This window comes from Haemorhous mexicanus, chromosome Z (assembly GCF_027477595.1).
Source record: "Haemorhous mexicanus isolate bHaeMex1 chromosome Z, bHaeMex1.pri, whole genome shotgun sequence".
NCBI classification, from domain to species: domain Eukaryota; kingdom Metazoa; phylum Chordata; class Aves; order Passeriformes; family Fringillidae; genus Haemorhous; species Haemorhous mexicanus.
The window spans coordinates 37570290-37584461 of record NC_082381.1 but is presented as its reverse complement, the minus strand read 5'-3'; the positions used below and the strand labels follow the sequence as shown (position 1 = coordinate 37584461).

The 14172-nt window shown below is 40.0% G+C and overlaps 1 protein-coding gene across 1 annotated transcript in view; it reads right to left on the bottom strand.

The window, feature by feature from the left end:
* The window catches only part of MUSK (muscle associated receptor tyrosine kinase), a 57494-nt gene extending 43936 nt beyond the window's left edge, over positions 1-13558 (bottom strand). The window contains exons 1-5 of the mRNA XM_059836561.1: positions 13387-13558; positions 9168-9294; positions 5813-5964; positions 4306-4433; positions 3676-3817 (exon numbers count right to left, since the gene is read on the bottom strand). Coding sequence (XP_059692544.1) covers positions 3676-3817; positions 4306-4433; positions 5813-5964; positions 9168-9294; positions 13387-13483 — 646 coding nt within the window. The 5' untranslated portion in view covers positions 13484-13558. The remainder of the gene's footprint in view (positions 1-3675; positions 3818-4305; positions 4434-5812; positions 5965-9167; positions 9295-13386) is intronic.
* Between the last annotated feature and the right edge of the window lie 614 nt (positions 13559-14172).

Below are 14172 nucleotides of genomic sequence, written 5' to 3'. Positions count from 1 at the left end.
TGTGGAAATCCTTTAGCAATGTAGTGCTTCACTGAGTTTATAAATAGTCTTCTAGGTTTTGCAGAAGGGTACATTACGAATGTTGATAATGCAGTGATTAAAAAGCTAGTGAGCAAAATGCTTAAGATGATAGAAAATGAGTACAAAACTGCAGGTCAGAAATGTTGCCTCCAGGAAATTAAAAACTCATTTATTGGCAAACAGTCAAGATTATTATATTGTTCCTTTATCTCAATGCACACTTTACCTTCTGTATCTCAATGTGCCTTTACCTTCTGGATGTACAATAGCAAGAGAAAGTCTTCACATGCTAATTTTAGCAGATCAAAAAACTCAGCATTTCTTATTTGTTTGGCTTTGCAGAAAGCAAAACCCTTTTCCTTTGTGGAAAAGGCTTGTTTCTGCCTATTGAACTTCTGCTTCATGCCACTACTTTCCCTAGTCCTTTTCTCATACACTGAGTGGGCTGTAACTAGAAGAGCCAAGTGAGGAAAATACAACCATGCAGCTTCTGCATAACTGAACCAGCTCACCAGTGAAATAATTTATAATGAGCCCAGCAGATGTCAGAGACAACCAACCCTACTCCTCCAAGACATTCCTCAGAATAAAACCAAAGACATGTATAATTTCACTGCTACAGGACACACCAAGATCACAAAAAATGTGTGTAATTCTTCCTCAGGAGTGATGCCTATCTTGCATAGTCACTAATTTAGTTCACTTGGCAATGCTTGCCTCTTTCATCCTTTCTCCATACCTTATCTCCAGAGCCTGTTCTCTGACAAATCAAGGGGGTGCTCCATGGCCTGTTTCTTCTCCTAGTTCCCCCCCAGGCACCCCAGGAAGACTTTAGTGAGGGTAGTGCTGTCCATAGGCTCAACACAGTTCCCAGTGAGGAACCAAGCACTTCCTACAAATCCAACAATTATTGGTCCATTATGATTGTGTATCTACCACTTGTGGATTATGCCTTTAAAGAAAAAAATTTATTTCACCATCACTTGTCCAAATTTATCTGAGTTTGCCCCCAAGGGTCATCTGAGACTTGGATAAAAGATGCAAAAAGGCAGGCTTTTTAATCCTTTCAATTAAAATCTTGACCCAGGATTAATATATTATAATTCATAACCTAAGCCTTGGTGCCTGAAACCTGCCCTGGGAAAGCAAACAGGCTGTCCTAATTTAGGACAGGTCTGTGCAGAGTGAAGAGCCTACAGAATCCTTATCTCCTTCACAACATTCACTGATGAAAACTGAAAAGTCACTTCCACTAGAAGAGGCCTTCAGTGCTTTCTTTTCCCTCACAAGAACTACATCTGAATTTTCATCCAAAACCTATTGCTCAAATTACTTCAACTTTGCTTTAAAAATAATAAAACCTTAAAAATACTAAAGCTGTGCTTTAAAAGTAATAAATAGAGGCCAGTATTATGAATTTTGAGGAAAGCTGACAAGGAATAGAGGAAAAAATATTTGGAAGATCAAAATAGCAGCATTTTTCAAATAGTTCTACCTTGGACCACTGAAACCAGACAAGTAGTACTGTAAGGTACATCAGTAGTGTAAACCCTTGGGCCAAGTCTGTTGTCAGTTTGAACAAATGGATCCTGCACAGTTGTACAAGTACACTATGTACTTGTGACTTGCTGCAATTTCTGGGCCAACCTGAGCAAATAATTTAATCATGTGCCTGATCAAAAGCACATTTAGGATTGCCTGCAAAAAGCAGAGAGTCAGTCTTTCAAGAACACCTCTGCACTTTGAACAATGCCCTAAGCTGATTGCAGGATGTGGAAGTGCAGAAGATAAGAGGCTAATGTGTATGTCTCAAGCACAGATAGCCATACATCTGTGAGGCCAACCAAGGATTGTTGGTAGAGACGGCCAATTACCAGCCATGACTGGAGAAAGGGGCCAAATGGAAGTCGGGCAGCGCCTTTCTGGCACAAGTGTCCTTGTTCTGGCTGCAAGAGCTAAGCACAACAGAGTACAGCTGAGGCACAGGAATGATGCTGATGAGCCGGCATGGAATGTAAGGGGGGATCAAGAGCGCCCAAGATCCCTGAAGCCCCCCAACCCATTTCCACAAAGGTCAACAAGAATGGGCTGCACGGGATAACTGATTTGCGTAGAGAGTGAGAAACTTAGCTCCAGTGCATGGAAACTTCACTTTGAAAAGGACTACAAAGACTGGACACACTTGTTCCAGGGGTGTGAATACCCATCAGCTGGATTGATGCTGGAACCAGGACTGATCATACCGCCCTCTTCCTTTCTTCTTTTCATTCTCTCTCCTCCTCTTTGATCCATCTGTCTTTCTCTCTCAGTCCCTCTCCTTTCACCCTAGCCCTTCATCCAAAACCCACTGCCCCATGCTTATATAGGAGGTCAGGGATTACCATATACATTTCCATACCAAATGGATTTATTAATAAAATTTTGTAATTTTATTAATAAAACTAGTAAAAAAATAAATAAAATTAGTAATTTATTAATAAAACTTTGTAAGATTTTGCAGGCACTCTTTTGTCATTCCTCTCAACCACAAAGACCTCTGATCCTTGGGTGCTCCCTTCCATGTAAGGATGGGATGCCACACAGGACTAATGCTGGACCCATTAAAATGGAAGCACACAACAAATCAAGATCCATGTGATCTAGATGTAGCTTGGCATAAATATTTACACTTTTTCTTGAATGGACACTTGCCTTGAATTAAATATTCCTAGTTAACCAGCCATGCTTATTCATTTTATTTTAATATCAAACCACACAATGCAGGCTGGGGACTCCAGTTAATACTAGGACCAAGATTTTTAAAAAATTGTAATATTATTACAGAGAAGCAATAAACAAAAATTTTCATAAATTTGATGAACACTATGAATGCTCAAAGAATATTGGAGTGTGATTTTCCTGCTTTGAATAATTTTAGTGTATTATTTACTTGGAGTTATTTTAACTAATAGGGTAGGAGAGGCAGGAGGGGAGGGATACTAAAAATAATGAAAGAGGTGTGTGAGGGTGATTTGTGCATGTACCAACTTGCAGGCATACACAGGTATGTGCACATGTAGTTATGATAAATATCCATGAAAATTGATCTAAAACACCATGAGGGAAAGGGATTTGTATGAACAGCAAGCTGCTGGGTCAGGATTACAAATGTTGTCAGTTTGAAAAAATGGATCCAGAACAGTTCACTCTAAGTACTAAGTCAGGATTAATACCTCTGGATTTTGGAAGCCAAAAATATAAACCAAACATGTGTCTGTCTAGTTTGGGTGGCCACCTGAAATTACGTATATTCTACCTCCTATCAGGAAGATAGAATGCCTTGTTCCCAACATTTGGGTACCTCTATCTACTGTTCTCAGCACTCTGAAACTGGTGGTGGCTCACACCCCACAGCAAATACCTTCTGTACATAAGAATTGGACACAGAGTACATAAGAGCTGGAAACTGAAAAACCAGCCTGGTGTTCATTTAGTGGGCAGAAAATGTTCAAGTCCACAAAAGCAAACGTTCTATGTTATCTCCTTCTCCTTTTTTTACTCACCCTCTAAGGTGGTTTTGACAACATAACACAATACTTTAGGGTAATTCAAGTTAACTGGATATGCATGAGGGGCTGGCACATGGAACTTGAGACTGGTTCAAAAGTCACTCACCTTCCACTACCACATTTGCAGGTTTTGAATAGGCTGTGCCCAAACTGTTCTTGGCTACACAACGATACTGTCCTGCATCTTCTCTCTGAACATTGTGTATCCTTAAATTCCCAGAATCGAGGACGGCAATGCGAGCAGTCTCCTGCCGGAGGAAGGAGCCATTGAGGTGAGGACTCTACATGCAGGCTGTGCACAAACAGCATCAAAAATCTGTTTACAGAGTTTGGGCTTACATGCATGAGCACTATACATGTCCTACAACTCAAGGGTTTGGGTCCAGCTCTTCCTGCTCAGCATTGTCATGACACATTCACCCATTGCTATTTTTGCAGATCAGTGAATTATAGCTTCAAAAGAGCTCTTATTTAAGAGAACACTCACAGGTTCTTTCCTCAGTATTTGGCCATACTTAGTAGTGACAAGCATATATCTCATAAAATATAGATACACAGAGAACATTTGGTTCATATGTAGACTCATTGCAAATGAAGATATTTATAAGATGAGCCCTGGATTTTCCAAATGCTTCCTTTCTAGCTAGTAGAATTTACAAATACTATAACTAATGCTAATACTTAACACAGTAACTTGAGCAAATAATTAGTATTACTGAAAACCATTCCTACTCACCTTTACAACTGTTTCTCCTTTGACCCATGAAACAGAAGGTTTTGGATTCCCCATTGTAGTGCATGGAAGAACAGCCTTTAATCCTTCTATTATTTCCACATTTACAGGTGGACGGGTTATTTTGGGTCCTAAAATTTTAAAAGCCAAATATTAAAGCTGGGACGAAGCTACAAGATAATAGAACAAGACAAATTCAGAAATTACATCCAAAAATCTGCTGCTTTTTCTGTGTGTTGCTGAAAAAGAAATCTTTCTTGGTCTTGAAGTTATTTGATAAGAAAGAACTTTCTTCAGCACAGCATTCAGTTTAATAAACAGCAAAAGCAGCTAACTTGCATGGGTTATTTGTTTTCTTATGTGGAGCTTGACAGTCATTTGAATTAGGGCCTGGGCTAAAATCCAAAGTCAGATAAGAGTATTTCCAGTACTGAAGAATGTTAGCATTCCAGGTTCTGACATTTTTCACTGCATAAACACTGTCTTGTCTCAAAACTCAAATCTGTGTTGAATTGATTTTGAAAGAGTTTTTACCCAGGCTTGCCTCTAGCTCAACAAGAAAGGCATGTAAATTCAATTAATATCCTTAACTGAAGGATTTATAACTATGCTAGTGAAAAGGACAATCGAGCCTTAAAGAAAAAGCAATCAAACTTCCTTAAAGTTAATGAGGGATAAATTTAAATTCATTTTACTGAAAGAACATGGCCTGCCTTAGTCTGAGCTGAGAGTATAAAAGATTATCTCAGTATTTTGGGACATCTGACATTTTGAGGCCCTTGCATGATAATGAACCAGCAGAAAAACAAGTTTCAGAGAGCATCATCTCCTGGTCACCACCTACAAGTGACTGGGATGATGCAGAGTTCCAGCATTACCAGACCTTGAGGGTTATCTCATTAGCACAGACAAATCCTTTCCTAAAAACAGATGCTTTAGCCAGAATATACCTCCACTGCCTTTTAAAGTGCTTGTGTAAATAACTCAAGCCATGTGAGTCCAGCTTTACTGAGCTTGGCACATATGGAGCTCTCTGCAAGAGCAAATCTTTTGGCTTCCATGTGGGATGATGAGATTTACAACATGGTGCTCCAGAATATTCAACACTGCTATTGAGAGCATCGGAACATAATTTAGCTGATTTTGCCATCCTCAGGAAGAAATCTGGTGAAATTTTGCAATTAAAATTCACCAGGGACCTATGCAGCATTGCCACAGAGGACTGATCTATCAAACTCTTTCATGGAGTTTTGCACAAAGGGCATTCTTCAAAGCATCAGTTTTTTTCTTCTGATCTTAGAACAAATGTGTGTTATTCAAAGTAAATATTCACAACTGCATTAAGTTATGATCCCATGTGCCCTGTCTCTGACTCAAAGAACTGCACCCATCTTCCCAAGGACATGGATTTGCCCTGAACATGGATCCCCAGGTGCCATAGATGGGAGTCTGCTCAGGCTTTCGATTAAACACTCACGTGGTGTCAGGAAGAAATTGCATTCCCACTTACGCATTTTCACCTGGAGAGCCCCACAGCTCTGTGCAGCTGCTCCCACTCCATTATCTGCTGTGCAGCAGTACACCCCATCATCACTGTCCTCCACGCTCAGGACGGTCAGCAGCTGCCCGTTCCTCTGGATGCTGTACCGCGTGTCGAACAGCCTGCAGGGCACAGCACGGATTGTCAGGGACAACCAGGGACAGAGAAAGGGAATTACATTTTAATATGCAGACTGCTGATGGCACTACAAATGGCTATAAGCTCTACCTCTGATTTTTAACCCACAAGCAGAAGGAAATCTGCTGAAAATGCTGAGTTCAGAATTAAGATTCAGATTTTCACAAGACCATGCAATTCCTGACAGTCACTAGTGTAGCGGCAATTCTTCCACCACCCAGACATTGGTAAAATCAGTAGGCATTATGTTTGGGCTTTTGTCTGGCCAAGGACAGGCATGAGCACAAATAATCAGTTCCAGCCCCAGGTCTCAGTTTAGGTATCATTGTTCAATGTAAGAGAAAGGTGCTTATATAGGAACTGGAGCTAGCTGAAATTGTTTAAAGAAACCTTCTACAGGAAAAACAAAACAAAACAAAGCAAAAATTGGGTTTTTTTAATTAAACAGATAAAGTTATGGAAATATTTTTAAGGTTGTGTAAAAGGACATGAACCAAGGACCATGAACTTTTGTGTCTACATCCAGGAGTAGTTTTGTCTATTTGTTTTGCAAAAAAACCACCAAACCAACAAACAAGCAAAGAAGTGTACTGAAGCCATCTGAAAGTTAGAGGATTCAAGGATAGCTGTGGTTTAGTGACAGCACGCTTTAACCTGAGTAATTCAGAGAACTGCAGGAAGCCCTGAAGCTGGATCAACAAAAAGATGGGATATTGTAACAAAGTATGTGGGGCAAAGACCAATTTCAAATGTGAGTATGACCAGAGAGGTGTGGTATGTAAGTAGGGGGGATGTGTGTAGTCAAGTGGGAGAGCCAGGGAAATCAGAAAGAAAGATGAAGAGAAATCAGAGAGCTGAGGTATTGATCTGCATTGCAAAGCTATGATAAATATAAAGAAATAGCATTAATAAAACACAAATAAATTCTCTATTCTTAGTGTCTATTTTCACACCTTTGTTAATGCTTTTAGTAAGCGCCTTCATGCAATTGGACTTTGATTCTAATGAACAGTGAAAAAAGGGTTGTGACCTGAGGATTTTATCCCAAGCAATCACAATTATCTGACCACTACATATGTCAGGTTTTGTCTTTTACTGTTAAAAATTGTACGGTAGTCACTGACTAATCTGAATGTACCATTATGATGGTTTAGGAATGTATTTCCTTTTAACAGCATTTCTCCACTCAGTATTACATCTCCCTCCTCTTTTCCATCTTGGGAAGAAAGAGTGCCATGAAGTCATCCATAGTGTAAAGGACATGCTGACTCTGTCCCCTTCTTGTCCTAAGGAAGGCTCATTGTGGGCAGCTCTGTTCTGGAAGATGGGCCTGGTAACAATCTGACTCAGCAAAGGGCACCTGCTGGTTTACTCGCACAAGTTTTGAAAGGCACTTCCAGAAAACTAGTGCTGACTGTATTCTCTGTGCTGGCCCTATTTCCACTGAAGTTCAAAGTTTACATCCTGTTTTGTTTTGCAGGTTAATCTTGCAGTCTGTCCAGGATGCTGGGGTCTTGGCAGAAGAAAATTTTGGAAACAAAATAACTGATATTAATTGCTTTCAATAACTAGGCCCTATGAAGTTTGATATACACACAGACACAGAGGCACAGAAATACTTTTATATATGGTTTTTTTCAGAAGAAAGTGTGTTTTGATCTGACGCTTTTGCAGTGTGCAAATACTTTCATCCAAGTATTTAGAAAGTAACAAATATATTCAGCTTATCTTTTCCTCTGTCTTTGGTCTGAGCTTTTGCATCCAGCAGTACTGAATATTAATGCCTTGTGAAATGAAACAGTTGCTGTTATTAATGCTGCTTCAGAAGTCCCTGAAAATGAATGAAGCACCTGAGCTCTACGGCCTTAGCAGAAGAGGTATTTTTATCTTTATTTTCCATTTTGGTCAAAGCACTGTGCCTCAGAGAGAGGGTGAAATGGCTTTAAGAATGATATGTTTGGCTTCTGGAAGAGGGGATTGGGGTGATAAGTGATCTGGATTTCAAATCACCTTAGAACACAGGAAAGAATTATCATTTTAAAGACATGGGGAGAGAAATACACAGTCCTTCATGGATGGCTTTCTCTCCCTGCTTTGATTTTCAGTCATGATGTAGCCAATGGGGAAGGAATTAGGAGAAAGGTGACCTGATTTGGAAATAACATCCATGGTAGTTCAGAACTCCATGCTGGAACAAAGTCAGGATCAGAAGATTAGGGCCAAATTTTGCTGAGATTGCAGACAATGAAAAAAAAAAATTTTCTGAAGGCCTGTATTCATATTTGTAACTTTCTGCTTTGTCCTACTCTAAAGCAGTTTTCCAAGCAGTGAGACCTCCTTCTGCTGTGGACTTACTTTAGCCTCCTATACCAGTGGTTCAAAAGCTTTTTGGATGTTTCACCACAATAGTGAGAACCATACTTCAGGATACCACCTGCCCAACATGCACATCTCCTGTGGAGACTGGGTATTGACTATGTTATACAAAGTTGTGTTGTGCTGCATTTTCCCTCACAGAGTAAGTCACTTACAGCCATTTAGAATGAGAAAATTATGTGAAGCCATGTGGCAGATGTAATGTGATTTCAGAGCTAGAAGGTCAAGTACAGTTTATTTCGTTGAAACCTGTCTATAGCAAAAGAGCAAAAACAAAGGTAGCAACTTCCATAACACATTTCCACACTTCCAGAAGGCTGTCTTCTTTGTTGACATCTTGATGCCTGGTTGTTAATGTCTGACAGTGCATAACAATGAGAAGAGAGTTTCCAGATCCAGAACTAGAAGCAAACAAGAATGGCACAGCACGGCCCCTTTCACGCAAAGTTTCCAAGAGCATTGAGACAGACAACAAACCCTGCTAAGCTCCTTTTAAATATTATACAGCACCTTCCACCTTCATAAATGGATGAATTGAGGAAGACAGCGCATTGAATTGTCTGAAGCTGGAGTGAAAACTCATTGCAGCAGAAACCAACTCTCTGCAAGCTCAAATGTGTGAAGGTGCAAGAGCAACCTCCAAGTGCGCGTACAACTCCATCAGAAATACAGAATCCTAGATAATTACAGCCACTCATTCTCTCTCCTGCCACAGACCAATTTTTATATTTCCAAATATCTCCTGTATCATGAAAAGAAGCACTGCCAATTTTGGCAGAAGGTGCTGGTGCGGGCTGGGGCTACTCCCTACCTGATGGGAATGCTGTTGCGTGTCCATGTAATCTCTGGCTCAGGATATGACTCCACTACACAGACAAACTTGGCAACGTCTTCTACCAGGGCATCCACTGTTTCCAGAGGAGTGCTGATCAAGGGAGCTGTGTGAAGAAGAGAAAATGAGAACACCTTCTGGTGCCTACTGGAGAGAACCACATAGCCTACCAAACATCTTTGGAGGAGGGAGCCATGTCCCTGCAGGGTCACTCAATGGCATTTTCCTTTGAGGTCTTTCCATAAGATACAAAACAGAGCAAACCAAGCTCCAACAAGCTCAGTGCATCCTGTGTTTCTGACCCACCTCTTCCTCGAGACTCACAGCAATAGGTGAGCATTCTGCAAGGACAGAGGTGAGGACGTGCCACTGCTGTAAGGGTGGCATTGCTTAGGCTGGAAGTGCAAGGGGCAGCACATAAATTGAAGCCAAGCTGACCTGCCCCTGGAGTGGGAAGAGTGCATCCTTCTTAGAGCATGATATGTGGGCTTTTTTGTCAATATTACACAATTTATTCACTCAACTACTTATCTTTAAAGAAAAAAACAAAAAACCAAAACCAACAACAACAAAAAAAACCATCATTATATACAAACACCAAACCCATTATATAGCACTATATTTTTCTAAGCCAGACTCACAAAGACCATTCAGGTCATTCAGATTTGTGTCATGTCTAGGGCTCACTCTCATTTTCTCACATGTGAAGCATGTGAGAAAATGAGAATGAGCCCTAGAGAACCAAGAAGCATGAGGGTTAGAAGTTTAATAGCTATGTTTAATGCTTATTATCATGAACCTGTAGTCACATATTAGTTGAATGTATCTTTAGAAACATTTGCCAAAGCTCTGGTGAAAGACTTGAAGCACAACTGGAAGAGATCAAAGCATAAGCCTAGCCACTTGCTTTCCCTGCTCATGTTATCCATTGCAGCCACTGCCTCCAAAAACTCTGGAATGTCTTGACCAATGGCTGCAAGAGACACACATCCATATTGGTTGGACTGGATTTCACTGACAACTGTGGTGAGATAAACTAGTTTTTACATTATTTACTATATTCCTGATACACTACCTTGAAAATATATCATGGATATATATCAGGAGTCTTCCTGAAATACTACCTTGAAAATATATAATGGATATATAGACAGGAGTCTTCCTGTTCCTCACTGAGCATGGCAGTTTCTAGTCCGTTATTTTTTCACAGAGAATCCCAACTGCTGTGTATCTATGGGCCCTCCATAGTACAATGAGATTCAAATTTGGGCAAAAATTAAAATTTATCCGTTTTGCCCTCTCCTCCCTAAGGAATGGGCAACAGAGAAGACATTCAGATTTAGGTGACTGAGAATAATAGAAAGTCAATACCTTAACCCTTTTTCAATTTACATGGAAGTCAAAATTAGAATGTCTTTGGAGTGCTGCCGGAATGAAGCTAGAGGAAGAAAGGATCAGCTTCCACTATCGGGTTTATGTAAAACTCTAAATGCTTTTGACGCTTGATTAGAATGAATCTGCCTCAATAATATTTCTAGATTCTATGACATTGGATCGTATAATTAATTAACAATAATGACTATATTTATGTAAATCTCAAAACGACATCTAAGATAGCTCTAAAGGTCATTTGGATGAAACTTCAATTAGAACAAGTCTGCGACGAATTCACTGTTTAAGATCACTGCTTCAAATTGCACCATGCATCACTTTATCAGGTCATTTTGGGTCACATTAAACAGATATCATCATCTATATTGTTCCCCAGATGAATCTCATGCCAGTGAAACCAAATGGAAGACTTCTATAAAGTCCTCATTTTACTGCTACTGAAGGTTGTCTTAGGAGAATAACCCCCACCAATGGTTATCCTGTCTGCTTTAAATGAGATGTTGCTATTTCATGACAAAATTTATCGGGGTTTAATGGCATTAGCCCCATAGTTTTGCAATCTAATTTTATATAGTGTGGTTTTTTTGCTGTTGCTCACATTCTTTGATTTCTGGAAGGATGCTTTTCTAACCCTGAGAAATGTAAATTTTTACAATAATTATAATTCAAAGCAACCAGTTTTATAACTGTTGTAATGGTAAACACAGCCACTTCAACGAGTAATAAAGCTACATTTGTGCCAAGAGCTGGTATGCATAATGACAGTATTTTGTTCTTTGGGCAAACAAGACTTGTCAGGTCTCTATATTATATGAATTCTCTAGAAACAGTTACATACTTTTAAGTGTGTCTTTTATTCAATAGATGACAGAATATTGCATAGACATGGTCTGACCTGGTTCCTTTTGAAAGCCAGCATACAGATTTTTGGGCAGAATGAAGCCGCATGCTTCCAAGAAAATAGTGTCCAAACTGACAGCACTACAGTGACAGGAAAAGAAATAATTTTAAAGCTGTCTTCCCAATTCTACATCCTCAGAGAGCAACCGTGACAGCAACAGGGATGTAAAATTTTCTCTTATTCTCTTCTCACCTTTGTGAAATTTAACCCAGGCAAGGACAGTGAGCAGTGGGACTTGCCGTCATTTTGTGAGGCGGCAACAGAGTTCCAAAATGGCTGAGATGGTACTTACATCTAAAAGCCATTCAAAGAGCTTGGGTGCTGGGGTCAGCCCATGTTTTCTACAGAAAGCACTCTAAACTCATGATGTGTGCATTACCATATTTTAACATAAGAAAATAAAATCATGAACAATGTGTGGACATATCTATCATGACACAGAAATGGAGCCGGGCCTTTCCATGTGCATATACTGGGCCTTTCTGATATTTTAAAGGTATCCTTGTGGCTTTAAATAAATTCAAAATAAATTAATCCATGTATGTGTAAAGCCACACAGGTGCCATTTTTCTGGATGCCAGCTGTAGTTTCCCGAGATAGAAAAATGACCCAAGGCTGGTCACGGGACCATGAGAAAGCCAAATCCCTTTCTGTCCTCAGCGCACCAGAAGATTCCAAATGTGTTGGCTTTGGATTTGGATTCACACTTTTGAAACCAGACTAACCAGGCAAACAAAACAATACAGAAAACAGAACCAGTCCTCCAACATTGCAGACACCTAGAGAAATTGCAGCTTGTACCGTAAAAAACAGCTCAGCTGTGATGTCCTAGAAAAGGGAATGTATCTATTCATTACACTGTGACACCAGAAAAAAATCTATCCCCGTCCTCTTTGATTTTCTTGTCTCTCCAATACCACTTATCTTACCGCAATATTCAAAAACATTAAGTTCACAAACTTACTTATATAAGTATACTTATATAAGTGCCTTACAAATATACCAATATTTTTATTTCAAAACATTTTTATAAAGAAGATACATTATTTCTTTTTTTTTTATTTTGGGATTAACCTAACAATTATAAAAGCATAGCCCTGCAAGAGCAGCAACATTGGCCTAACACGTGAATACTGTGTTAGGCCAATAATTCCCCTTAAGAATTCATTTTGTTTTCCTGAAGCTGTGAAGTTTCTAGGAAGCGTTGAATTTCAAAAGCTTTGAATTGTAACTCTGAATCGCCGTTCAGCAAAATTGTTTTCCGCAGGTTTACCAAACGGTGCATCTATAATGGTACCGCAGTTGCATTTGGTACCTCAAAGACTTTTCTAAACAGATTTTTTCACCAATTCTTTTGTTAGCTAAAAGTATGTGAGCATATGCCCGTATGCATGTGTGCACACAAGATAGGAACAAGGTATGATAACTTCTGTGCTATATGCTATAACAAACAGTGCATATTTGTACATATATATGTATTCTTTGTAAAGACATCAGAGATATTTATTTCTTTTGAAGCTTTATATACTTTAAAAGCTACACAGGTGTGCTGAATGCAACAGATCTTGTGCTCTGCAGCAGCTGGTGCTACCAGCCATTAACACTTCTGAGCTTCCTTTCACATGAGAAATTTACATCCCACCCAAGCTGAATGCAAAGGTGTCCCCTGCCTATTACAATGGAATATGTGCTCTTCACAGACAAAGAATACAATTCCAAACACAAATATGAGAATATTTTCACTGCTATTCTTCTAAAAGCAGAGAAGTGACCATTGAAAGCAGACCATTTTTGTCTTTTTTGGGAATGCTACAGCACCACCCACCCCACTGTTAGCAGAGACACCTTCCCCTTTGCAAAACCTCCTTCAGCAAATGGCAGAAGAAGAGTAGGGAAAAAGCAAACCTTTCAGAAGTGTCTCAGCCAAGCTGAGGGCTGCCAGGGTGAGGACGTGCACCAGGGGCACCTTCAGCAGGTCATTCATATTTGATCCAGAAGGCATCCAGCTCCTTCAGGCAAGGCGTGCAGACTTCCCAGCCGGCTGCATTTCGGAAGCAGTGTTCAAGCAGAGCTTCTCAGCAAGTGACAGAGTGGGGTCTGAGGGATCTAAGTATAATCAGGAATTCTCCTACCCAGTGGTGGTGACGGACGTGGCCAGCTGGTGTGTATCCACTTTGGTCAGTGTGAAAGCGTGGGGCTCATGAAACAAGAGAAAGCAAATCCCTTCTGAATTCCTTCTAAGCAAACAGAGAACAGTACAATGGGCAAATGCATTTCCAGGGCAGTACCCTACCCCGGTGTTGCAAAGTCATCAGACCTTTATTCCAGTACACTGTAAGTGCAATAGTAGGAAAAAGTGCTTGCCACTGCCTTTTGCCTCATCTTAGTCCCCCTCTTTCCAGTTTTTCTCCCCTCTCCCACACACACTCCCTCTTATTATAACCTTTCAAGATTGGCTGTGATATGCCACCTGTTGCCCTGCTGATAGTATTTCTTTTCTTAACAGATGCATTTGCTGGAGCAGAAGAGGTTGGCATTGGTGACTAAAAGTGCCTTTCTGTAGGGAAATATGACAATGGGGTTTAATCTCCCAAAATGTCTTGTTAACCACCAGGTCTCTGCCTAAGATGAATGACAGACAATCAACACTCATTTTCTAGGAAGACTTAATGAAGCATTAGAATCAAGATC